This window comes from Lynx canadensis, chromosome A3, assembly GCF_007474595.2.
Source record: "Lynx canadensis isolate LIC74 chromosome A3, mLynCan4.pri.v2, whole genome shotgun sequence".
Taxonomy (NCBI): Eukaryota; Metazoa; Chordata; class Mammalia; order Carnivora; family Felidae; genus Lynx; species Lynx canadensis.
Window position 1 is genome coordinate 60,422,067 of NC_044305.1, and position 25,336 is coordinate 60,447,402.

Here is a 25,336-nt window from a genome sequence, read left to right on the forward strand (position 1 = left end):
TCACAACTGGGGTGGGGGAATGCTACCAGCCTCTAATAAGTAGAGGCCAAGGATGCTGCTAAATATCCTACAGTGCATAAGGCATCTCCCTACACCGAATAATTATCCACCCCAAAATGTCAGTAGTGTCAAGACTAAGAAACCCTGTACTAGAAATAGCATCTTATTTCAATTTATACTCACTTGAATATTAGTAAGGGTAGTTTTTTTTCCCCACATGTTTACTAATGAGCTTTATTTTATAAATCATCTGTTCATATCATTAGTTCATATTTCTCATCAATTTGTATGAGTTCCTTTTAGTAGTAAGATATTAGCCATTTTATTTATTGAGTTTCTTTTTAAAATTTTTTAAAAACTTGAGTATAGTTGAGACACAATGTTACATTAGTTTCAGGTGTACAACATAATGATTCAATAAGGGTATACTGATGCTGTGCTCACCTGTAGTATAGCTACCATTTGTCACGATACAAACAGTATATTTTTCCAGTTTCCTTATAAATTTCGGTTAGGTTTATAATCAATATGTTTATTTTTTATATGGCTATACATAATTTTTAATTATATCTAGTCTAGACAGTTCTTCCCTACCTGCTCACCCCTCCCCCAATAATTTCATTTTTATTAAATTCTTTTTTCTTAGAGTTTTACTTTTGCATATTTAACTTTTTAAATTTTTTTTTTTACATTTATTTATTTTTGAGACAGAGAGAGACAGAGCATGAACGGGGGAGGGGCAGAGAGAGAGGGAGACACAGAATCGGAAGCAGGCTCCAGGCTCCGAGCCATCAGCCCAGAGCCCGACGCGGGGCTCGAACTCACGGACCGCGAGATCGTGACCTGAGCTGAAGTCGGATGCTCAACCGACTGAGCCACCCAGGCGCCCCGCATATTTAACTTTTTAAATACATGTATAATTTATTGTAATGTGTATTGTGAGATAAGGAATACTTTTTTTCTACATATCAATGTCTGATCTTCTTTTGAAGAAACATTTGGCTTATAGAGCATTTTTGAGGCTCAAGATAACCTTCATAAAATGAAGCTTTGCACAGGTTTATACAAGAGAGAGAATGTGCAGTTATTCCTTATCTTCCTTAACTATGAAATGCAGTAACATTCTATAAGGTAGTTAGGTGTTTGTAACTCACCTAACTCAGGACAAAGCAGTAGTCATGTATATCACCATGTCAATCTTGCAGAATTATATAAAGAAATATCAACACTGGAAATGGAAATTATTTGCAGTTTGGGATTATTAATAAGTCTTTACTTAAATTAATTTTGATCCTATCAAAAAAATTGGAGTTGGAGAAAGTGATCCTGTGTGTATATTTGGTAAGAAGGAGGATATTTCTAATTAAGAAATTAAAAGGGGTTTTGAATTTATAACATAATACAGAAATTTAATGAGTCTCTGATAATCAGTTCAATAAATGAATGTGAATAAGTATAGATATCTTCCTATTATTGTACAGATGGAGAATGAGTTAGATTCTGCTCGCTCTGAAATAGAACTCCTCAGGAGTCAGATGACAAATGAGAGAATCTCTATGCAGAATCTAGAAGCTTTGCTGGTGGCCAATCGAGACAAAGAATATCAGTCTCAGATAGCGCTTCAAGAAAAAGAATCTGAAATTCAGCTTCTCAAAGAACACCTTTGTTTGGCAGAAAGTAAAATGTGAGTTGGTTAGCAACATAATAGCATAAAGTCATATTTTAAATAATTTTTATACTTTATAGGGTAGTCGAATTTTAAAGCTGGAATTTAGACAATTTAGTGCCCATCTTCTGCCATCGGTTAAACTGAGGACCAGAAACATTGTGATTTGCCTAAGATTTATTATTCATTTCTATTATATATTTATCTAAATGCGTCTAAATTTAAATTTAACCATCTCTGTTGATTATTTCCAACAGAGCTTTGGATACAGTAGAATGTCTGACCTAAAATATTACCTTGTAGAAATATTATAACAAGTTCTTAGAAAAAAAATTAAGCACTTAGGAAACCAGAAGAATTTTTCTATTTATAGACCCACCTGGTATTGTTACCTAGTCTTTAGACTTGTCACATAGTATTTCCTTATGTACCTGTAAGTATATACTGGGTACTTGGAAGAACTCCCACATTCATATAATACTGAAGACCTTGCTTAGAGTACTGATTTTAGCTTAAAATTTTTTTTTAATTTATTTTTGAGAGAGAGAGACAGAGAGTGAGCAGGAGAGGGGCAGAGAGAGAGAGAGAGAGAGAGAGAGACATAGAATCTGAAGCAGGTTCCAGGCTCAGAGCCCGATGCGGGACTCAAACTCACGAACCGTGAGATCATGACCTGAGCGGAAGTCGGGGCGCCCCTTGGCCTTTTTTTCTTCCCCCAAGCATCCATATCACCATTAGCATCTTATTACAAGACTCTTAGCTGGAAGATTCAGTAGAAATGCCTGCCTATATAGTGAATGTTTTTATTACTAAACTTGGTGACCTCTCACAAAAACTGATGGGGACCCTCAGCCTCTATTCTTATGTCCCATCTATGACACTTTTTCATCCAGCCTCATCTGAGCATGGGACCTGGAAAAGATAGGAATCATGGTCTCAGTAATCAGTCACTCTGGAGCCCCTGACTGAGCAAAGGCTGCAAAGCCAGGGCCAGTTTCCTTGAGAAACTGTTGTCAGGTTATGGCAGCTGTGAGTCATTCTTTTCCGTCACCACAGCTGGGATTCAACCGGTTCAGCAGGATCATTTTCTCAAGCTGGTTTGTGGAAATTGGCCTTAGTGAAATGTGCCCAAACCCCCACCTTCAGGGGTACATTCTGTTTTAGACTGGTTGATAAGTACTATCATTCAGAACTAGTAAGCATAATAAACATTAGTGTTCTTAGTCTCTAAAGTTTAGATTTTAGTAGTTAACATTGCAGTTCTGAAGGCAAGCAAAGAGGATAGAATGTTCTATGTAAGCAGCATTCATTGTTGTCATTGTCTTCCTTATGATAGTGTATCTAATGACAGGGTTTTTGAGGCACTGTTTACCCCTAAAGAAAATCCTGCTAAATTGAAGAGATTTTATGTTTTTAACAGTTTGGATATCAAATTTCATTACAAATTGTGTAAATCAAATTTCATTATAAGTATATGTAAAGCACTTGGTTGATTTACTAAATATATATAATAGACTAAATTAATCATGGTGTTTTATTATTTGGTTATAGTACTACTTTACATATAATACCTTAAAGTACTTTAAAAATAGATAATATAGATAGATAATAGATAATATTATCCCATCTAAACATAGGGAAACTGAGACAGAGGTTTAACTAATTGGATGGGACTGACACAGCTTAAGCTTTTCAAGTAGGCTATTTTCATATTTATTACATTTAAAATTGGCATATTTTAGGTGAACTAATATATCCATAAAATCACAGTTTGGCTTGGTTCCAGCTGAGAAGCCATTGCCAATATGGTTTAATGCACTCTAGAAGTCCTGCCATATTTTAAGCTTAATCAGCTGTCACTCCTATGTTTTTTTACACAGGGCCATCCAGAGTAGAGATGTGGCCCAGTTCAGAAATGTTGTAACACAATTGGAAGCTGATTTAGACATTACCAAACGACAACTAGGGACAGAGCGCTTTGAAAGGTAAGTTTGTCTCTCTGCAGTGTTCAGTCTGGAAGGCACTTTTTAAGATAACAACACATTTTGATAATTTCATGATGGTTAGCTTTTAAAGTGTGAACTGAACTACAGTTTTATGACACTATTAATAACATCACTGGATATAAAGTTTAAAAGCCCCTTATTTTGCTTTAGGGAGAGGGCCGTGCAGGAACTTCGCCGCCAGAATTACTCAAGTAATGCTTATCATTTGAATACTACCATGAAGCCAAATACAAAATGTCATTCACCAGAACGTGCTCACCATCGATCTCCTGACCGAGGCCTAGATCGATCGTTAGAAGAGTAAGTAATTTAAAGATCCTTTCTTTGGGTACCATATAGCAATACTTGAGGGAGTAAGGAAGCTCAAAAACAATCTATCATTAATAGTGCTATTTAAATACAATTACATAGGTAATATAGACATAATATATATACATAATAATATACATAGGTATATAGACATAAAAATAAAGTATTTTGATAATTTTATGTAAATTTGCTAAAATGAAAGATCACTCTATCTAATGTTGACATAAATTATATTTTTAAATCTGATTTTCTTTTTGTTCTAAAACAAATTTTTTCATATACTTTCATTAATAAAATATTGGTTAATATAGCACCATAAAATACTTATGCTTTAGGAAAGTAGTTTATTTTTCAGAAGAGAATATTTTTTTTTTATTTTTATTTATTTTTATTTTTTTTTCAACGTTTATTTATTTTTGGGACAGAGAGAGACAGAGCATGAACGGGCGAGGGGCAGAGAGAGAGGGAGACACAGAATCGGAAACAGGCTCCAGGCTCTGAGCCATCAGCCCAGAGCCCGACGCGGGGCTCGAACTCACGGACCGCGAGATCGTGACCTGGCTGAAGTCGGTCGCTTAACCGACTGCGCCACCCAGGCGCCCCAAGAAGAGAATATTTTAGATATATTCCTATAAGTCACAAATTTTGTAAAAACATTTGTATTTTGATATAAATTCAAACTTATAAGAAGTTATAAAAAGAAAATAATGCAGAGAACAGCTATATACCTTTTACCCATACTCATTGTTAAAATTTTACCCCTTTTACTTTCGATGTGTTTGAGGCAACACATTTGCTGTCTCATGTACTCACACTCTTGCATATATTCCTTCTCTCTCCATATATGCACACACACACACGCACAGTCACACACACACATGTTTTAAAAACATAAGCAATCTCTCCAGTTCCAAACCATCCTCTCAGGTGTTTTCCTTCCCTTTTTCCATTTTGTATGTGTATGTCCTTTCCTCTATAGTAAGGACCCTGGCTCAACATCAGCATGTTTATTCAACAATATGCACATACTCATTTGCTCAATTCCAGAATGCATCTAAAATAGTTTCAAAATTTCTTCACCTGTGTCCCTACGACAAACAGACCAACTTAAAAGTTCAGGATCCATTTGTAATTCCTGTCTTCATACACTACTTTACACAAATCTTAAGAGCATATAGTCAAATACTGAGTTGATAAATTACTTGGATTAACTTTTTTCCCCCTCTTTTCCTGTGATTATAGTATACAGTTGAAATAACATTAGATTCATTTATTTCACTTTGCTTTCGTTTTTTCATTTTTCCCCTTCCTAGTTTTTTCCTTGATTTAATTTTATGTTTGAATATGTAGACTAATAGGCTTTTAAAAATCAAAACTCTGCAAATTCTGTATGCCTTCCATCCCATGTCCCCCATATTCCTTTATGGTCTTATGATAATGACATTCAGGTATATTTTTATTTTTCTTTTCATATGCAAAAGGTAGCATATTATATATGCTTCTTCACACTTTGCTTTTCTCTCTTTTAGAAGTCATTCCATATTAGTTCATAGTGATTTTCCTCATTCTTTTCTATAGCTGCATAGTATTCCTTTGTATGGATATACCATAATTATGCAAACCTTCTACATTTGGACATTTAGGTGGTTTTCAGCAATTTGAAATTACAAATAAAGCTATAATGAATAATATTATCCAAATGTATTTTCATAATTGTGGAGGTGTATCTTCAGGATAAAATCCTAGAATCAGGATTTCTGGGTCAAGGGGTAAATGTGTTATGTATATAGTTTTCTTAAATAGTGCCAAATTCTCCTATATAGGGGTTGTACCATTTTGCACTCCCACTAGATATGGGTGAGAGTGCCTGTTTCCCCACAGCCTCACCAGCAGAGTATGCTGTCAAGTTCTTGAATTTTTACCAGTATGGTGGGTAAGAAATGGTACTTAAGTGTAGTTTTAATTTGCATTTTTCTTTTTATGAGTGAATTTGAATATCTTTTCATATGTTTAAGGGCTGTTTTAATATCTCTTATTTTTGAATTATCTATTCCTTTGCCCATTTTTCTACTGGAATTTTTTTGTTAAAAATTTTTTTATAAATGTGAGAAATTAGCTCTTTATCAATGATAAATGTTGCAAATATTTTCTTCTACTTTGCCCTTTTTCTTTTGATTTTGCATATACTATTTTTCCCATGGAAAAATGTTTATTTTTATGTAATCAAATTTTTAAATGTATTTTAATGCATCCATATTTCTGTTTATAGTTAGAAAAATCTTTCCTTATACTCAGATAGATAATAGATAATAGAGGAAATAATGTTTTACATACATATATATATGTATATATATATATGGTTTTACTTTTTACATTTAGATTTATGATCCATTTAGAGCCTTTTTTTTTTTACATGGTATGAAGAATGGATCTAATTTTACCTTTTTCCAAATGACCAACCAGTAGTCCTAAGAAAAGATTTTGCTCCAGTGGTTCAAGTTTCTTTTTAGACTTTCTCTTTTATTCCTTTGGGTCTATTTATGTTCCAGTCCCACACTACTTTAATTATAGAGCCTTTGTAATATTTTTAGTTTTGGGGGGGCTAGTCTGATGGTTTGCTAGTAAACTGACTCTCCAAGGAAGGCGAGGGAGAAGCCCTGACTTGTAGCATTTGACAGTTTTAGTAGTGTAAATATGCCCACTGTGGGGGCATTCTTTCTTTCTTTCTTTTATTGAAGTGCAGTTGACATACAATGTTATAGTAGTGTCAGGTGTACAACATAGTGATTACAAAATTCTATATGTTGCACAGTTTCAAGCAACCAAGCTGGTTTAACCACGAGCTCACAAAATTCCTGAATATTTACAATCAACTACGAGCCAGCTCCAGCATACCAAAGGGCTAGTGCTTGTAAGAGCTCTTCCTTTTAAGTGTTGACCTATATTTTCTTGTGAGTTTATTTTCCATATGAAATTTGGGGTCAATTTATCTAGTTCCATTTAAAAAAAAACCTTGGGATTTTTATTAGAATCACATTAAACTTATAAATTAACGTGTGGAGAAATGACATCTCAATAATGTTGAGATGTCCTAACCAAGAAGAGATATGTCTTTCCATTTGTTCAAACTCACTTTATGTCATTCAAGAATGACTTGTAGTTTTCTTTATACAGGTTTTGAACATTTCTTGTTAAGTTTATTCCTAATTATTTTATCTTTAGATTTTTCCCTCATTAATTATATCTTCAAGTATGCTGTTTTTACATGTAAATTTATCATCATGTTGCCTTGCTAAATTTTTTTATTGTTTCATTAAGTTTTGTCATTGATTTTTTAGAAAATTCTGAGTATATTATCATGTCATCTGCAAAAAGAGATCATTTTGTTTCTTCTTCTATTTTTGTCTCTTGAATTGTATTCGCCAGTTCATTGCATTACCTAGTATCTTCAGAATACTGATAAATGGTAGTGAAGAAAATGGGCATCTTTGTTGTGATTCTGACCTTAAGTGGGAATACCTCTAGGGTTTGTCAAATAAGTATAAGATGCTGGCTTTAAGATTGAGATGTAAATGTTTCATAATATCCACTCATTTTTATCTTCTCAAGATTATTTTAATTAGGAATGGGTGTTTTTTCAGCATCTATGGAGATACGGTTTTTCTCTTTAGAACTATTAATATGAGAATTATATTAAAATATTTTCAAATATTGAACCATCTTTGAATTTGTGGTATAAACCCTGCTTTGTTTTAGTGTATTCTTTTTTTTTTTTTATGAAATTTATTGACAAATTGGTTTCCATACAACACCCAGTGCTCATCCCAAAAGGTGCCCTCCTCAATACCCATCACCTACCCTCCCCTCCCTCCCACCCCCCATCAACCCTCAGTTTGTTCTCAGTTTTTAACAGTCTCTTATGCTTTGGCTCTCTCCCACTCTAACCTCTTTTTTTTTTTTTTTCCTTCCCCTCCCCCATGGGTTCCTGTTAAGTTTCTCAGGATCCACATAAGAGTGAAACCATATGGTATCTGTCTTTCTCTGTATGGCTTATTTCACTTAGCATCACACTCTCCAGTTCCATCCACGTTGCTACAAAAGGCCATATTTCATTTTTTCTCATTGCCACATAGTATTCCATTGTGTATATAAACCACAATTTCTTTATCCATTCATCAGTTGATGGACATTTAGGCTCTTTCCATAATTTGGCTATTGTTGAGAGTGCTGCTATGAACATTGGGGTACAAGTGCCCCTATGCATCAGTACTCCTGTATCCCTTGGATAAATTCCTAGCAGTGCTATTGCTGGGTCATAGGGTAGATCTATTTTTAGTTTTCTGAGGAACCTCCACACTGCTTTCCAGAGCGGCTGCACCAATTTGCATTCCCACCAACAGTGCAAGAGGGTTCCCGTTTCTCCACATCCTCTCCAGCATCTATAGTCTCCTGATTTGTTCATTTTGGCCACTCTGACTGGCGTGAGGTGATACCTGAGTGTGGTTTTGATTTGTATTTCCCCGATAAGGAGCGACGCTGAACATCTTTTCATGTGCCTGTTGGCCATCTGGATGTCTTCTTTAGAGAAGTGTCTATTCATGTTTTCTGCCCATTTCTTCACTGGGTTATTTGTTTTTCGGGTGTGGAGTTTGGTGAGCTCTTTATAGATTTTAGATACTAGCCCTTTGTCCGATATGTCATTTGCAAATATCTTTTCCCATTCCATTGGTTGCCTTTTAGTTTTGTTGGTTGTTTCCTTTGCTGTGCAGAAGCTTTTTATCTTCATAAGGTCCCAGTAATTCACTTTTGCTTTTAATTCCCTTGCCTTTGGGGATGTGTCGAGTAAGAGATTGCTACGGCTGAGGTCAGAGAGGTCTTTTCCTGCTTTCTCCTCTAAGGTTTTGATGGTTTCCTGTCTCACATTTAGGTCCTTTATCCATTTTGAGTTTATTTTTGTAAATGGTGTGAGAAAGTGGTCTAGTTTCAACCTTCTGCATGTTGCTGTCCAGTTCTCCCAGCACCATTTGTTAAAGAGGCTGTCTTTTTTCCATTGGATGTTCTTTCCTGCTTTGTCAAAGATGAGTTGGCCATACGTTTGTGGGTCTAGTTCTGGGGTTTCTATTCTATTCCATTGGTCTGTGTGTCTGTTTTTGTGCCAATACCATGCTGTCTTGATGATTACAGCTTTGTAGTAGAGGCTAAAGTCTGGGATTGTGATGCCTCCTGCTTTGGTCTTCTTCTTCAAAATTCCTTTGGCTATTCGGGGCCTTTTGTGGTTCCATATGAATTTTAGGATTGCTTGTTCTAGTTTCGAGAAGAATGCTGGTGCAATTTTTATTGGGATTGCATTGAATGTGTAGATAGCTTTGGGTAGTATTGACATTTTGACAATATTTATTTTTCCAATCCATGAGCAGGGAATGTCTTTCCATTTCTTTAAGTCTTCTTCAATTACCTTCATAAGCTTTCTATAGTTTTCAGCATACAGATCCTTTACATCTTTGGTTAGATTTATTCCTAGGTATTTTATGCTTCTTGGTGCAATTGTGAATGGGATCAGTTTCTTTATTTGTCTTTCTGTTGCTTCATTGTTAGTGTATAAGAATGCAACTGATTTCTGGACATTGATTTTGTATCCTGCAACTTTGCTGAATTCATGTATCAGTTCTAGCAGACTTTTGGTGGAGTCTATCGGATTTTCCATGTATAATATCATGTCATCTGCAAAAAGCGAAAGCTTGACTTCATCTTTGCCAATTTTGATGCCTTTGATTTCCTTTTGTTGTCTGATTGCTGATGCTAGAACTTCCAGCACTATGTTAAACAACAGCGGTGAGAGTGGGCATCCCTGTCGTGTTCCTGATCTCAGGGAAAAAGCTCTCAGTTTTTCCCCGTTGAGGATGATGTTAGCTGTGGGCTTTTCATAAATGGCTTTTATGATCTTTAAGTATGTTCCTTCTATCCCGACTTTCTCAAGGGTTTTATTAAGAAAGGGTGCTGGATTTTGTCAAAGGCCTTTTCTGCATCGATTGACAGGATCATATGGTTCTTCTCTTTTTTTTTGTTAATGTGATGGATCACGTTGATTGATTTGCGAATGTTGAACCAGCCCTGCATCCCAGGAATGAATCCCACTTGATCATGGTGAATAATTCTTTTTATATGCCGTTGAATTCGATTTGCTAGTATCTTATTGAGAATTTTTGCATCCATATTCATCAGGGATATTGGCCTGTAGTTCTCTTTTTTTACTGGGTCTCTGTCTGGTTTAGGAATCAAAGTAATACTGGCTTCATAGAATGAGTCTGGAAGTTTTCCTTCCCTTTCTATTTCTTGGAATAGCTTGAGAAGGATAGGTATTATCTCTGCTTTAAATGTCTGGTAGAACTCCCCTGGGAAGCCATCTGGTCCTGGACTCTTATTTGTTGGGAGATTTTTGATAACCGATTCAATTTCTTCGCTGGTTATGGGTCTGTTCAAGCTTTCTATTTCCTCCTGATTGAGTTTTGGAAGAGTGTGGGTGTTCAGGAATGTGTCCATTTCTTCCAGGTTGTCCAATTTGTTGGCATATAATTTTTCATAGTATTCCCTGATAATTGTTTGTATCTATGAGGGATTGGTTGTAATAATTCCATTTTCATTCATGATTTTATCTATTTGGGTCATCTCCCTTTTCTTTTTGAGAAGCCTGGCTAGAGGTTTGTCAATTTTGTTTATTTTTTCAAAAAACCAACTCTTGGTTTCGTTGATCTGCTCTACAGTTTTTTTAGATTCTATATTGTTTATTTCTGCTCTGATCTTTATTATTTCTCTTCTTCTGCTGGGTTTAGGCTGCCTTTGCTGTTCTGCTTCTATTTCCTTTAGGTGTGCTGTTAGATTTTGTATTTGGGATTTTTCTTGTTTCTTGAGATAGGCCTGGATTGCAATGTATTTTCCTCTCAGGACTGCCTTCGCTGCGTCCCAAAGCATTTGGATTGTTGTATTTTCATTTTCGTTTGTTTCCATATATTTTTTGATTTCTTCTCTAATTCCCTGGTTGACCCACTCATTCGTTAGTAGGGTGTTCTTTAACCTCCACGCTTTTGGAGGTTTTCCAGACTTTTTCCTGTGGTTGATTTCAAGCTTCATAGCATTGTGGTCTGAAAGTATGCATGGTATAATTTCAATTCTTGTAAACTTATGAAGGGCTGTTTTGTGACCCAGTATATGATCTATCTTGGAGAATGTTCCATGTGCACTCGAGAAGAAAGTATATTCTGTTGCTTTGGGATACAGAGTTCTAAATATATCTGTCAAGTCCATCTGATCCAATGTCTCATTCAGGGCCCTTGTTTCTTTATTGACTGTGTGTCTAGATGATCTATCCATTTCTGTAAGTGGGGTGTTAAAGTCCCCTGCAATTACCACATTCTTATCAATAAGGTTGCTTCTGTTTATGAGTAATTGTTTTATATACTTGGGGGCTCCGGTATTCGGCGCATAGACATTTATAATTGTTAGCTCTTCCTGATGGGTAGACCCTGTAACTATTATATAATGTCCTTCTTCATCTCTTGTTACAGCCTTTAATTTAAAGTCTAGTTTGTCTGATATAAGTATGGCTACTCCAGCTTTCTTTTGGCTTCCAGTAGCATGATAAATAGTTCTCCATCCCCTCACTCTCAATCTAAAGGTGTCCTCAGGTCTAAAATGAGTCTCTTGTAGACAGCAAATAGATGGGTCTTGTTTTTTTATCCATTCTGATACCCTATGTCTTTTGGTTGGCGCATTTAATCCGTTTACATTCAGTGTTATTATAGAAAGATACGGGTTTAGAGTCATTGTGATGTCTGTATGTTTTATGCTTGTAGTGATGTCTCTGGTACTTTGTCTCACAGGGTCCCCCTTAGGATCTCTTGTAGGGCTGGTTTAGTGGTGACAAATTCCTTCAGTTTTTGTTTGTTTGGGAAGACCTTTATCTCTCCTTCTATTCTAAATGACAGACTTGCTGGATAAAGGATTCTCGGCTGCATATTTTTGCTGTCTAGCACCCTGAAAATCTCGTGCCAATTCTTTCTGGCCTGCCAAGTTTCAAAAGAGAGATCCGTCACGAGTCTTATAGGTCTCCCTTTATATGTGAGGGCACGTTTACCCCTTGCTGCTTTCAGAATTTTCTCTTTATCCTTGTATTTTGCCAGTTTCACTATGATATGTCGTGCAGAAGATCGATTCAAGTTACGTCTGAAGGGAGTTCTCTGTGCCTCTTGGATTTCAATGCCTTTTTCCTTCCCCAGTTCAGGGAAGTTCTCAGCTATGATTTCTTCAAGTACCCCTTCCGCACCTTTCCCTCTCTCTTCCTCCTCTGGAATACCAATTATGCGTATATTATTTCTTTTTAGTGTATCACTTAGTTCTCTAATTTTCCCCTCATACTCCTGGATTTTTTTATCTCTCTTTTTCTCAGCTTCCTCTTTTTCCATAACTTTATCTTCTAGTTCACCTATTCTCTCCTCTGCCTCTTCCATCCGAGCCGTGGTGGTTTGCATTTTGTTTTGCATTTCATTTAAAGCGTTTTTCAGCTCCTCGTGACTGTTCCTTAGTCCCTTGATCTCTGTAGCAAGAGATTCTCTGCTGTCCTGTATACTGTTTTCCAGCCCAGCGATTAATTTTATGACTATTATTCTAAATTCACTTTCTGTTATATTATTTAAATCCTTTTTGATCAGCTCATTAGCTGTTGTTATTTCCTGGAGATTCTTCTGAGGGGAATTCTTCCGCTTGGTCATTTTGGATAGTCCCTGGCGTGGTGAGGACCTGCAGGGCACTTCCCCTGTGCTGTGGTGTATAACTGGAGTTGGTGGGTGGGGCCGCAGTCAGTCCTGATGTCTGCCCCCAGCCCACCGTTGGGGCCACAGTCAGACTGGTGTGTGCCTTCTCTTCCCCTCTCCTAGGGGTGGGATTCACTGTGGGGTGGCATGGCCCGTCTGGGCTACTTGCACACTGCCAGGCTTGTGATGCTGGGGATCTGGCGTATTAGCTGGTGTGGGAAGGCAAGGTGCACGGCGGGAGGGGGGGCAGGCTTAGCTCGCTTCTCCTTAGGTGATCCACTTCAGGAGGGGCCCTGTGGCAGCCGGAGGGAGTCAGATCCGCTGCCGGAGGTTTGGCTCCGCAGAAGCACAGAGTTGGGTGTTTGCGCGGAGCGAGCAATTTCCCTGGCCGGAACCGGTTCCCTTTGGGATTTTGGCTGGGGGATGGGCGGGGGAGATGGCGCTGGCGAGCGCCTTTGTTCCCCGCCAAACTGAGCTCTGTCGTCCGGGGGCTCCGCAGCTCACCCTCCCTTTGTCCTCCAGCCTTCCCGCTTTCCGAGCAGAGCTGTTAACTTATGACCTCCCAGACGCTAAGTCGCGCTTGCTGTCGGAACACAGTCCGTCAGGCCCCTCCGCTTTTGCAAGCCGGACTCGGGGGCTCTGCTTGGCTGGCGAGCCGCCCCTCCACCCCGGCTCCCTCCCGCCGGTCCCTGGAGCGCGCACCGCCTCGCCGCCCTTCCTACCCTCTTCCGTGGGCCTCTCGTCTGCACTTGGGTCCGGTGACTCCGTTCTGCTAATCCTCTGGCGGTTTTCTGGGTTATTTAGGCAGGTGTAGGTGGAATCTAAGTGATCAGCAGGACACGCGGTGAGCCCAGCGTCCTCCTACGCCGCCATCTTCCTGCGCCCTGTTTTAGTGTATTCTTAATGTTCACTAATATTTTATTTTAGATTTGTGTATTAATATTTATAAACAACATTGGTCTGAATTTTTTTCTTTGCCCTATCTTACCAAGTTTAGATATCAACGTTATCTTTGCTTCAGAAAAGGAATTGGAGAGTTTTTCATTTACTATGCCTTGAAACAATTTATGTAGTTTGTGATTATCTGATCTCTAAGGATTTGGTTCTTTCTGTTTTGTGGGGTATATACTTCCTTGATAAATTTTTTTTGTTTTTTGTTTTTGGAACTTGTTTTAAACTTTCCCTATATTCTGTTTATCTAAAAATTATCTATTTCCTTTCAGTTTTTTCATTTATTGCACAGAAGGAACCAATGCTATATCTTATGAATTTAAAAATTTTCTCTGTATCAATAGTTATATGCCATTGTCATTTCTTAATTGTGTATGTGTGCTTCCCTCTCCTATTTCTTGGTTACTTTAGCCAGTGTTTTGTTTACTTTGTTCATTGCTTCAAAGAACCAGCATTCTGACTTACTGATTTATTTTTCTTTATCTTATTAATTTTTGGTTTTGCTTATATTATTTTCTTCCTGTGCTTTTTATTTACTTTGTTGGATTTTTTCCTTAGTATTTTTAAGTTAGGAACTCATTTATTGCCATTCTTTCATTCTTATTGATGTAAATATTTAGGGCTATGAATTTTCCAGTGACCATTGCTTTAAATATATCCCATAGATTCTGATATGTAATATTTTGTTACCATTATTTTTCAGAAATTCTCTAATTTCTATTTGTATTTTCACTTTTACCCAAAAGTTATTTGACGGAAAATCTTTAACCTTCCAATAAGAAGGGCTTTTTGCGTTTGTGTTTCATTTTTTAATTTCTGGTGTTATTTTGTGATTGGAGTATTTTCTATAATATTTCTATTTTGTGTAACTACTGAGACTTTCTTTAAAAAATTTTTTAAAATATTTATTTTTGAGAGAGAGAGACACAAAGTGTGAGTGAGGAAGGGGCAGAGACAGAGGGAGACAGAATCCCAAGCAGGCTTCAGGCTCTGAGCTGTCACCACAGAGCCCAACACAGGGCCCGAACTTACCAACCGCGAGATCATAACCTCAGCCGAAGTCAGATGCTCAACTGACTGAGCCCCCCAGGCACCCCTATTGATATTTTCTTTGTACTTTACTACATCATAAATTTTTGTGGGTAGCTCATGTGCACTTGAAAAGATATATTCTTTCTTATCAAGGTATATATTTCTAGTATATATATATATATTTAAAAGATTTACCTTTTTTATTTTATTAGTTCTTTTGTTTTACTAAAAATCTTCAATTATTATTATATTTTTATTTCTTTTTGTATCTCCTATAAATTTTGTTTAATGTAGGTGGTGTACCGCTTTATTTGTTGCATAGATATTATGAACATTATGTGTGTGCACTAATATCCTCATTGTGGGATGTGGATTTTATGAAGTGTACTTTTCTGATACATTTAATTTTTTGGAGGTGGGAGGGGCTCAGTGTCTACCTTGTCTGGTATTAAGAGTTACAAGTACTTATTGTCTCCATCTGCCTGGCAAACCTTTGTCCATCTCTTTATTTTTAGCTTTTCTGAATCACTGCATTTTAGGTACCTCTCATGTTTATAGCATGGATTTAAGTTTTGCTTTATGGGCTGTTTTGAAATAATGGATGAGTTAAACTTTTTCACATTATTAATATGATTGAAATTTGGTATCAACTCTGTCATGTTATCTTATGATAACTTTGTTTATCATGTGACATTTATTGTATTTTTCAATTTGACTTTTCTTCTTTACTTTTTATAATTTCTTTTGATATTTAAGACATTTGTACTTTATTATAGTAGTCTCCTTTCTATTAATAATTTTAATAGTGACCTTAATTCCCTTTTTTCTTATTTAACCTTTGCTGGTAGTTTGAATGATATACTTTGACTACCACCTATTATCTAGACAATAGTCAATGTACTTCATTTACTTTCCCCAACCACTGATCTCTCTCCTATCCTATAGTTTTGCCTTTTCAGTGTTATCATATAAATAAAATCATGTATGTAGCTTCCAATGGCTTTTACTCAAAATCATATATTAGAGATTTATCCAGATTATTGTGTGGATCAGATGTTGTCATATGTTCCTTTTAACTGCTGAGTTGTATTTCCTTGTTTATGTCACAGTTTTGTTTGCTTTGTTACACTATTTTGAAATGACTACAGTCTCACACATAGTTGCAAAAATAGTACAGATAATCCTTCTTTCCAGCATCCCTAATGGCAATATCTTACAAACCAGGAAATTGATATTGGTACAATATAATTAATTAGTCCATAGGCCTTTTAGATTTCATTCATTTTTACATGCACTCATATGTATGTGTGTGCACGGTTTTTTTACACACCATACATATACCACAATTATGAGCAACATACTGTACTATATTCTCTATCAGCACAAAGGAACTTGCTCCCTTACGATACCTTTTTATGGTCACAAGCCTCCCCTTCTCCGCCCTAACAAACACTAATTTGTTTTCTCTATCTTTAATTCTGTCATTTTGATAATGTTATATAAATGGAATTACACACAGTATGTAACTTTTTGAGATTGGATTTTTTCATTTAGCACAATGCCCATGAGATCGATCCAAGTTGTTGTATTTATCAATAGTTCATTTCTTTTTATTGTTGAATATTATTCCATGATAGCGATGTACCAGTTTGTGAAAGCTGAATGAAAAAAATACATTGTATATGTTTTCCTTCACAGACGCTGGGGAAAAAAACCTTAAGAATTGCCAAAGTAATGTTACAATACATTTTTTATACATGGGTGAAATCATTGAGTTAGAAATATTAACCTGCATAATTTTTTTCTCTTTCATAGGAATCTTTGCTATAGAGATTTCTGACATGCGAAAAGATTCTTCACATCCTTGGGAAAGGTCAAAGTTACAAACGTTTTTTTTTTTTTGCTATATGATTGCATTTATCTTTTGAATGCTTGACAATGTTAAATGTATTTATTAACTTTGTGCCTCTGAATCTGTGTTCTCATGTGCCATATCGCAGTGGTCCAAAATGATATATAGAAACAAAAATGCATATGGCTGTTTCTATCCATGCAATAATAGTGAGTGTAAAATCTGCTTACTTCACTATTGAACACTGTTATGTTAACTATCCGGAGTAAATAAAGAAGCTTATAAAAAGAGGGAAAAGTGTTTTTACAAAACTGATTTCCTTTCCTTTCTTGATATCTCAAATAATTGGTTGGTTAAATTTTTTCTTTGTGATTTATGCTTTCATGGCTGGTGAAGTTGTGCCAAAATAGGCACAGTTTACCAATACTGGCCTGGGACCCAATATTCCATTTTGGAACCAACCTGACATAAATTCCAGGCCATAATCTGATTTCAAAGCAGCAGATAGTAGGAGTGTGTCAGAGTTTTAAAATCCATAGTATTGTACCACTAATTAACATACATTTTCTGCAATTGTGTTTATCTCTACTATTTTTAGAAAGGTAGGTGATGCTATATTTGTCAAGAATGTAAGATTTTTAAAAAATGTGTGTTTTAATAAGTTTTCTTTAAAACATTAAAGTACTGCAATCAACCTAATTGCCATTTTATTTATTTTTTTATTTTTTGCCTATGGCAGGTGTCTATAATGTAGAGTAATAAGTTTAATGATATTTTCCTATTTCTCCTAAAATCTCCTAAATCTCATCTTTTCTCTCCATAGGCTTTGGCTTAATGTTGATATTAAAGCCTGGACAGTACTGTATTTTACGTTTGATATAAGCTATTTGTATTCTTGCCATTTTAATAAAAAAAACCCTAAGTCCTATCATTAATAATAGTCTTATGAAGTAGACAATTTCTCATTTTATATAGCAACTATGCAGTATCACTGCAGTAGGATAGTGTCCTGATTTAGGTCTTGTCTAATAATTAGCACAGTGATATTTTACTATAAATTCATGCTACATATTCATTTTAGTTTGATTTTTGAAAACTTTGAGGTTTATTCATCTAGTTCAAGACAATCATTATAGATTGGTTTTAAAAATTGAATAATTTAAAATAAGATGCCCTTTTGGGGAGCGTGGGTGGCTTAGTCAGTTAAGCATCCCGCTCTCAACTTAAGCTGGGGTCATGATCTCACAGTTCATGGGTTTGAGCCCCACATCGGGTTCTTCTCTGGCAGTGCAGAGACTGCTTGGGATTCTCTCTCTCTCTCTCTCTCTCGCTCTCACTCTCTCTCTGCCTATCCCCCTCTCAAGTGTTCTGTCACTCTCTCAAAATAAATAAACTTAAGAAAAATAAGATGCCCTTTTATAAACATTTTAGAGAATAATACATAAAAAGTTGTTCTTGCTAATATTAATATGCTGATAAATGTAAAAATTAATGTTTACCAGGTGATGCAATGACCTAAGCACTAGGTTACCACAACATTAATTTTAGTTTATGTACCTTCTAGAAAAGCTGACAAGGAGCTGAGTGTCGCCTGTCATTTGCACTTAATATATGTTGTATGTGGAGGGCACTTTGTGGGAAGGGGAACATGAGAGAGTAGGAATGAAGTATGAGAGAAAATATTTTCATACTTGATTAGAAGTATACTGTAGTTGACTTGTCCCATTAATTACAGAATATTTAAAGGAAAATTATATAGTGAATATAATGGGGTAAACGTTATCCAAAGTTTGGGAAACAGCAACTATATTCTTTGTTAAGACTCAAAGAAAGGATCTTTTCTTATGGTAATATTTTAAGAACACATATCATTTTAAATGAGATTCAAACCACTTGAGATAAGTACATAACAGCCAATTGATATGGTAGAGACTGTCTAAAGCAATAAAATACACAATGCAAAAACTATACAGACATATTCTTTTCTTGATGATAAAGAAATCTGAAAAAGAGCTCTCAGCTTTGAAATGTCACTTTCAATACAAAACATCCGCTCTTGCTGAAGTGAGGGTGTTTTGAAAGAAGATTGTTAACGCTTTGAGTTAAATATCTCATAGGTGCTGGGTCTTAATGCCCCTAAACTAAGTTCCAGCAATGTCTCCCCCTTGCATTCTCTGCCCTTGTTTCCCCTGGTAGAGTGTCACCAGGTACCATGTCAGATTCCTGAGCCCTGAGCCCACATGCCACCTCAGGTCAGTCCCTTCTGCTCTCATTCCACATTCACTCAACTTAAATATTAATTGCTACTACACAATACTGCTGAAAGAAATTAAAGAAGACATAAATAAGTGAAAAGACATCTCATAATCATAGATTAGAAGGCTTAATATTGTTAAGATGGCAATATTCTCCCAAACGATCTTCAGATTAAACATAATTCTTATCAAAGTACCAATGGAGGGGTTTTTTTTTTTTGCAGAAATGGAAAAGCCAATCCTAAAATTTATATGGAATTGCAAGGGACTCAGAATAGCCTAAACAATCTTGAAACAGAAGAACAAAGTTGGAGGATACACATTTTCTGGTTACAAAAAGTTACTACAAAGCTGCAGTAGTCAAAATAGTGTAGTACCAGCATAAGGATAGACATATGGATGAATGGAATAGAATTGAAAGTCCAGAAATAAACCCATACATTGATGTTTGACGAAGGTGCCAAGACCATTCAATGGAGAAAGAACAGTCTCTTCAGTAGTGATGTTGGGACAACTGGATAACCACAGGCAAAAGAATGAAGTTAGACCCTTACACACCACATGCAAAAATCAACTCAAAATGGATTATATATCTAAATACAAGTGCTAAAACTATAAAACTCTTTGAGGAAAACATAGAGGCAAATCTTCACAAACTTGGATTTTGCAATGGTTTTTTACATATGACTTAAATGACAAGCAACAACAACATGAATAGATAAATTGGACTTCATCAGAATTAAAAATATTTGTGCATCAAAAGACACTATCAAGAAAGTGAAAAAGCGCACCTGGGTGGCTCAGTAGGTTAAGCATCCGACTTTGGCTCAGGTCATGATCTCACTGTTTGTGTATTCAAGTCCCGTGTCAGGCTCTGTGTTGACAACTCAGAGCTTGGAGCCTGGTTCAGATTCTGTGTCTCCCTCTCTCTCTGCCCCTCCCTGGCTAGTGCTCTCTCTCTCTCTTTCTCTCTCTCTCTGTCTCTGTCTCTAAAAAGTAAATAAACATTAAAAAAAAAAAAAGAAAGTGAAAGATAACCCAAATAATAGGAAAAAATATTTGCAAATCATGTATCTGATAAGGGTGTTAGTATCCAGAAAAATAAACAATTTTTACAACCTAACAACAAAAAAAACTCAATTTAAAAATGGGCAAAGGACTTGAATAGGCATTTCTCCAAAGAAGGTAAAGTCAATATGTAGATGAAAAAAGATACTCAACCTCATTAGTAATTAGGAAAGTGGAAATTAAAACTACAAAACAAATCACTTCACATGCACTATGATGGCTATATAGAAAAGATAGACAATAACCAATATCAGTTAGAATGTGGAGAAATTGAAACTCATTGCTGGTGGAAATATAAAGTGGTACAGCCACTGTGGAAAACAGTTTGGCAGTTCCTCAATAAATTCAACATAGAACTACCATATGACCGAGCAATTCAACTCCTAGGTATGTATCCAAAGAATTAAAAAAGTATTCAAACAAAAATTTGTGCATGAATATTCATAGCAGCTCTAATTCACAATTAGCAAAAGATGGAAACAACCCAAATGTCCAACTGATGAATGAATAAACAGAATGTGATGTAGCCCTACAATAGAATATTACTCAGCCATAAATATGAATGAATTACTCATACATGGTACAACATGGATAGCCCTTGAAAACTAAGTAAAAGAATCCAGACATAAAACTACATATTTTAAGATTTCATTCATATGAAATATCCACAATAGGCAAATCCAGAGAGACAGCAGATTAGTGACTGTCAAAGGACAATGGGGAAGGACTGCTTTGTGGGTACAGGGTTTCTGTTTAAGGTGATAAACAAGTTTTAGAACAGATAATGGTAATGGTTGTACAACATTGTAAATGTACTTAATGCCACTGAATTGTACAATTTTAAATGGTTAAAATGGTAAATATTAAATGTATTTACCACAATAAAAAAGTCATTTCCTCAAGGTTTCCCTGACTCCTAACATTGGTCTAACTGGCTCAGATTCTCCTGTAAAAACATACAACATTTCTCCTTTTCTCCTTTAACTGTCCTTTAAAGGACAGTTGTAATTAATTGTATAATTATTTGTCTATTATATGTCTTTCCTTCTGTACTATAAGATACATCAAGGCAAGGGATGGTATCTACCTTCACCACTATATCTGCTAGGGTGTAGCACAATGTTTGACACATACTAGGTATTCTGTAAATTCTTCTGGAACAAATAAAGGAATGAATTATCCTCAATTCCTAGCAAGTCTGTCTCCTAAATATCTATGGAATAAATCTACTTTTCTCTCTTCTCACTGTAATTCAGACCATAATAAACTCTAAGTCTAGAATAATGGAACAGCTTCCTATTTAATCTCTCTTGTTTCAGTCATACTTCCATTTAATCCATTCTCCACACTGTCATCAAAGAAATAGTTTTAAAACACAAATACAATCACATTCCTCTCCACACATATACCCGATGAGTATCAGATTTGCCTTTAGACTAAAGTCCAAGCCCTTTAACATTGCCTTCATAGGTCTCTCTGATTTGGTTCTTCTTTTTTTAATCTCTTGAATGTCATATCTCACTCTTCCTACCCTACACTGATATATTACTCTGAATTATTTTCAGCACTTGGAACTGTTTATGCTTTTTTATCTCTTGACCTTTGCACATGCTCTTTCCTCTGCCTGGATTGCTCATTTTCTTTCTCTCCCATTTCCCCCCTCAGCCTGGAAAATTCTTGTTTGGCCTAACATTGTGTCCACAGCACCTATCATAGTGCCTGGCACATAATATGTGCTTATCAAATAGTTGCTTTAAAAAATGAAAGTCTAACTAGATTTCTTGTCTAACTTCTATTTGTTATTAATTTTACTTATCATTTGTGCTCCATTGCATTCTTATTGTGTGGTCTTCTTTGTATGTTATACCTGCAAAGACTGTGAACTCCATGAAGGCAAGTAGAATAGTCTGATTTATTTATCATGGTACAGACTATGCTAGACTTATGGTGGCTTCCAGCTAATATATATTTCACTGAAAGAATATTGAGTATAGGTAGTTAAGATCATAGGTTCTAGAGCCCCACTGCTTGACTTTACATCATGTCTCCTCTTACTAGCTGTGTACTTGGGTAAATTAAACTTAAGCTCTCTAAACTTTATTTCCCTTATTTGTAAAAGATATGTTTATAATAGTACCCAACTTAAGATAGTTATCATGTGGATTAACTGAGATAATAATATATCTCGAGTCTTAATATGTCTCAGTATAATGTCATACACTATAGTAGGTGGTCAGTAGATGTTTTTATTATTTGTTGAATTAATAAAGAAATCTATAGGTTTGAGACTCAAGAGAGAAAACTTGGCTGGAGGAAAAGATTTGGTAGTTCTCAGCAGGTATGCAATATGAGATCAAACAAATGAAAAACAAGGTAGGGGAAACAAAAAGTAGTTCAGGAAGAGAAAGATTAACTATAGCTTACCAGATGGCTTAGTTGTAAATACTACTTCACAGTCATAACAATGTGAGCACTGAATATAAATCTAAGAAAAATTATAAAATTAATTAATGAGAGGATGAAGGAATGGGAAAGAAGCAACGTGTGATAAAAGGCTGAGAAGGAACTAAAGCTACATTTTCTTCTTTCATAGTGATAAGTCAATAGATATGCCTAAAACTGAAAAATCAAGAAATAGCAATATAAGCATGTTATTTAACGATAAGGATACCTAAACAATCAGCTAAAGAGGTAAAAATGACTGTTTTTTGGAGGGAGAAATGTAGAGGTCAGAATGAGGCTGGCTGAAGACTTAATAACCTTGAAGAACTGTTTGAATCTTTTATAATATTGATTAAAATCAAAACAAAAATGCATAAAGATTAACTTTTTCTATTCTTTTGGTTTATAAGAGAAGATGAAAGATGGGTCAATAGTTAGAAGGCTTTTGAAGTCTTCTCTAACCCCATCAGCTCTCAATTATTTTACCCTTCTCTGACATCCTACTAAAATGCTTACCTTTTTAGGCATGTATCATGTAATGCCTTGTATTACACATATTTGTGTTCATGTACTCATTTTCTAATAGACTTTGGATATTTTGAGGTGAAAGAATATATTTTTACCCAATTATATCTTTATCCCCAGACTTCTCCTTCATACATACATGACAGGTAGTCTTTATATGTATGTTGAATGGATGAAAGTATATTTAACTGTGTCCCCACTTTATGTGTTTTTGCTTTGTTTCATCAGATATATTTGGACTCAGTTGTTAAGTTTTTTTCATCTCTCACCATACTGAAAATGTAAGTGGTTATTTATGAATGCTAAGATGATTAAAAGATCTCTAAATTTTGAACAAGATAACTGAATTTATTAGCATTCTAAAACTAGTTTTCCAAAACAACCTACATTATTCTAATGTTCTAGAGAAATAAAGTACATTTATATCTTTTATAGCTTTACAGCACTCTATTTCATTATCTTCATGTACTTCATAAATGTTCTTTCCCTTACCTGTACACATTGGGGCCTATTTGTGGTGTTCTCTGGTAATGAGAATATATACATTTTGTTCCTGTCCCTCAAAACATTTCCTTTGAGTCAAAACTCCAGTTCTTCCCTCTCTCTGTCTTCCTTTTAATGGCTTTATTGAGATATAATTCACATGCCTATAATTCACCTATTTAAAGTATTTAACTCAATGGTTTTTAGTATATTCACAGAGTTGTGCAACCATCACCACAGTCTAATTTTAATTTTTTTTTAACGTTTATTTATTTTTGAGACAGAGACAGAGCATGAACAGGGGAGGGTCAGAGAGAGAGGGAGACACAGAATCTGAAACAGGCTCCAGGCTCTGAGCGGTCAGCACAGAGCCCTACGCGGGGCTTGAACTCACGGACTGTGAGATCATGACCTGAGCAGAAGTCAGACGCTTAACCGACCAAGCCACCCAGGCGCCCCCACCACAGTCTAATTTTAGAACATTTTTGTCATTCCAAAAGAAAAAACATACCCATTAGCCACTCACCCTCCATTCCCGTCTACACACTCAACCCCTTACCTTAGGCAACCACTAATCATATTCTGTTTCTCTTCTTTGCCTATTCTGGCCATTTCACATAAAAGGAACCATACAACATGTGGTCTTTTGTGACTGGCTTCTTTAATGTAACATAATGTTTTCAAGGGGTTTCTATTTTATAACAGGTATTGGTACTTCATTTTATAGCTAAATTACATTGCATTATATGGATATACTGCATCTTATTTATCCATTTAGAGGCTGGTGAGCATTTGGATTCTTTCCACCTTTTGGCTATTATGAATAACCATTTACATACAAGTCTTTGTATGGATATATCTTTTCTAAATGTACCTAGGAGTGAATTTCCTGGGTCATATAGTAATATTTTTAGGAACTTCCAATGTGTTTTCCAAACAGCAAATTGACTTGGATTCCTTGTTGAAAATAAACTGGCCATAAATATGAGTTTATTTTTGGACTCTCAGTTCTGTTCTATTGACCTACGTGTCTCTGTTTACGCCAGTACCAGTCTATCTTGATTACTACAACTTCATAGTAAATTTTGAAACCAGGAAGTATGGTTTCCTTCAACTTTGTTTTTCTTTTTCAATATAAATAATAAAACATTTAGCTACTCTGAGTGGCTTGCATTTCTATATGAATTTAGGATCCATTTGTCAACGTCTACAAAAAGGCAGCTGGTTTTGATCGTAAGTGCACTGAATCTATTCAGACTAATTCAGGGAATATAGCCTTCTTAACAATATTGAGTCTTCTGACCCATGAATGTGTGATATGGGATATGTTTTCATTTATTTAGGTCTTTTTTGATTTCTTTAGATAATATTTTATAGTTTTCATTGCATCTCTTTTGATAAATTTATTTCAAAGTGTTTTATTCTTTTTTTTTTAATTTTTTTTTCAACGTTTATTTATTTTTGAGACAGAGAGAGACAGAGCATGAACGGGGGAGGGGCAGAGAGAGAGGGAGACACAGAATCGGAAACAGGCTCCAGGCTCTGAGCCATCAGCCCAGAGCCCGACGCGGGGCTCGAACTGCCGGACCGCGAGATCGTGACCTGGCTGAAGTCGGACGCTTAACCGACTGCGCCACCCAGGCGCCCCTCAAAGTGTTTTATTCTTTTATATGCTATTGTTCAGTTATTTTTAAATCTTATTTTCATATTATTTATTGCTATTATATAGAAATATAACTGATATTTATATAATGATCTTAAATCCTGCAACCTTGCTGAACTTTTGATCTAATATGTTTTTAGTGCACTCCTTAGGACTTTCTGGATATAATATCATGTCATCTGCAAATAGAGTTTTACTTCTTCCTTTTCAATATGGAAGTTTTTTGTTTGTTTGTTTGTTTGTTTGTTTTGTTTTGTTTTGTTTTTTTTAGTCTGTT

The 25,336-nt window shown here is 35.6% G+C and overlaps 1 protein-coding gene across 6 annotated transcripts in view; it reads left to right on the top strand.

The window, feature by feature from the left end:
- TSGA10 (testis specific 10) overlaps nt 1–17,255 on the top strand; it is a 179,079-nt gene extending 161,824 nt beyond the window's left edge. For 3 of the 6 annotated variants that reach the window (XM_032592623.1, XM_030310430.2, XM_032592624.1), the window contains exons 16-19: nt 1,482–1,684; nt 3,547–3,651; nt 3,823–3,972; nt 16,587–17,254. In XM_032592623.1, the coding sequence (XP_032448514.1) occupies nt 1,482–1,684; nt 3,547–3,651; nt 3,823–3,972; nt 16,587–16,611 (483 nt within the window). In that variant the 3' untranslated portion in view covers nt 16,612–17,254. Of the gene's footprint in view, nt 1–1,481; nt 1,685–3,546; nt 3,652–3,822; nt 3,977–16,586 lie in introns of those variants that run through there. The other 3 variants (XM_032592625.1, XM_032592622.1, XM_032592621.1) reach the window with 2 other exon arrangements.
- Nucleotides 17,256–25,336: the final 8,081 nt, after the last annotated feature.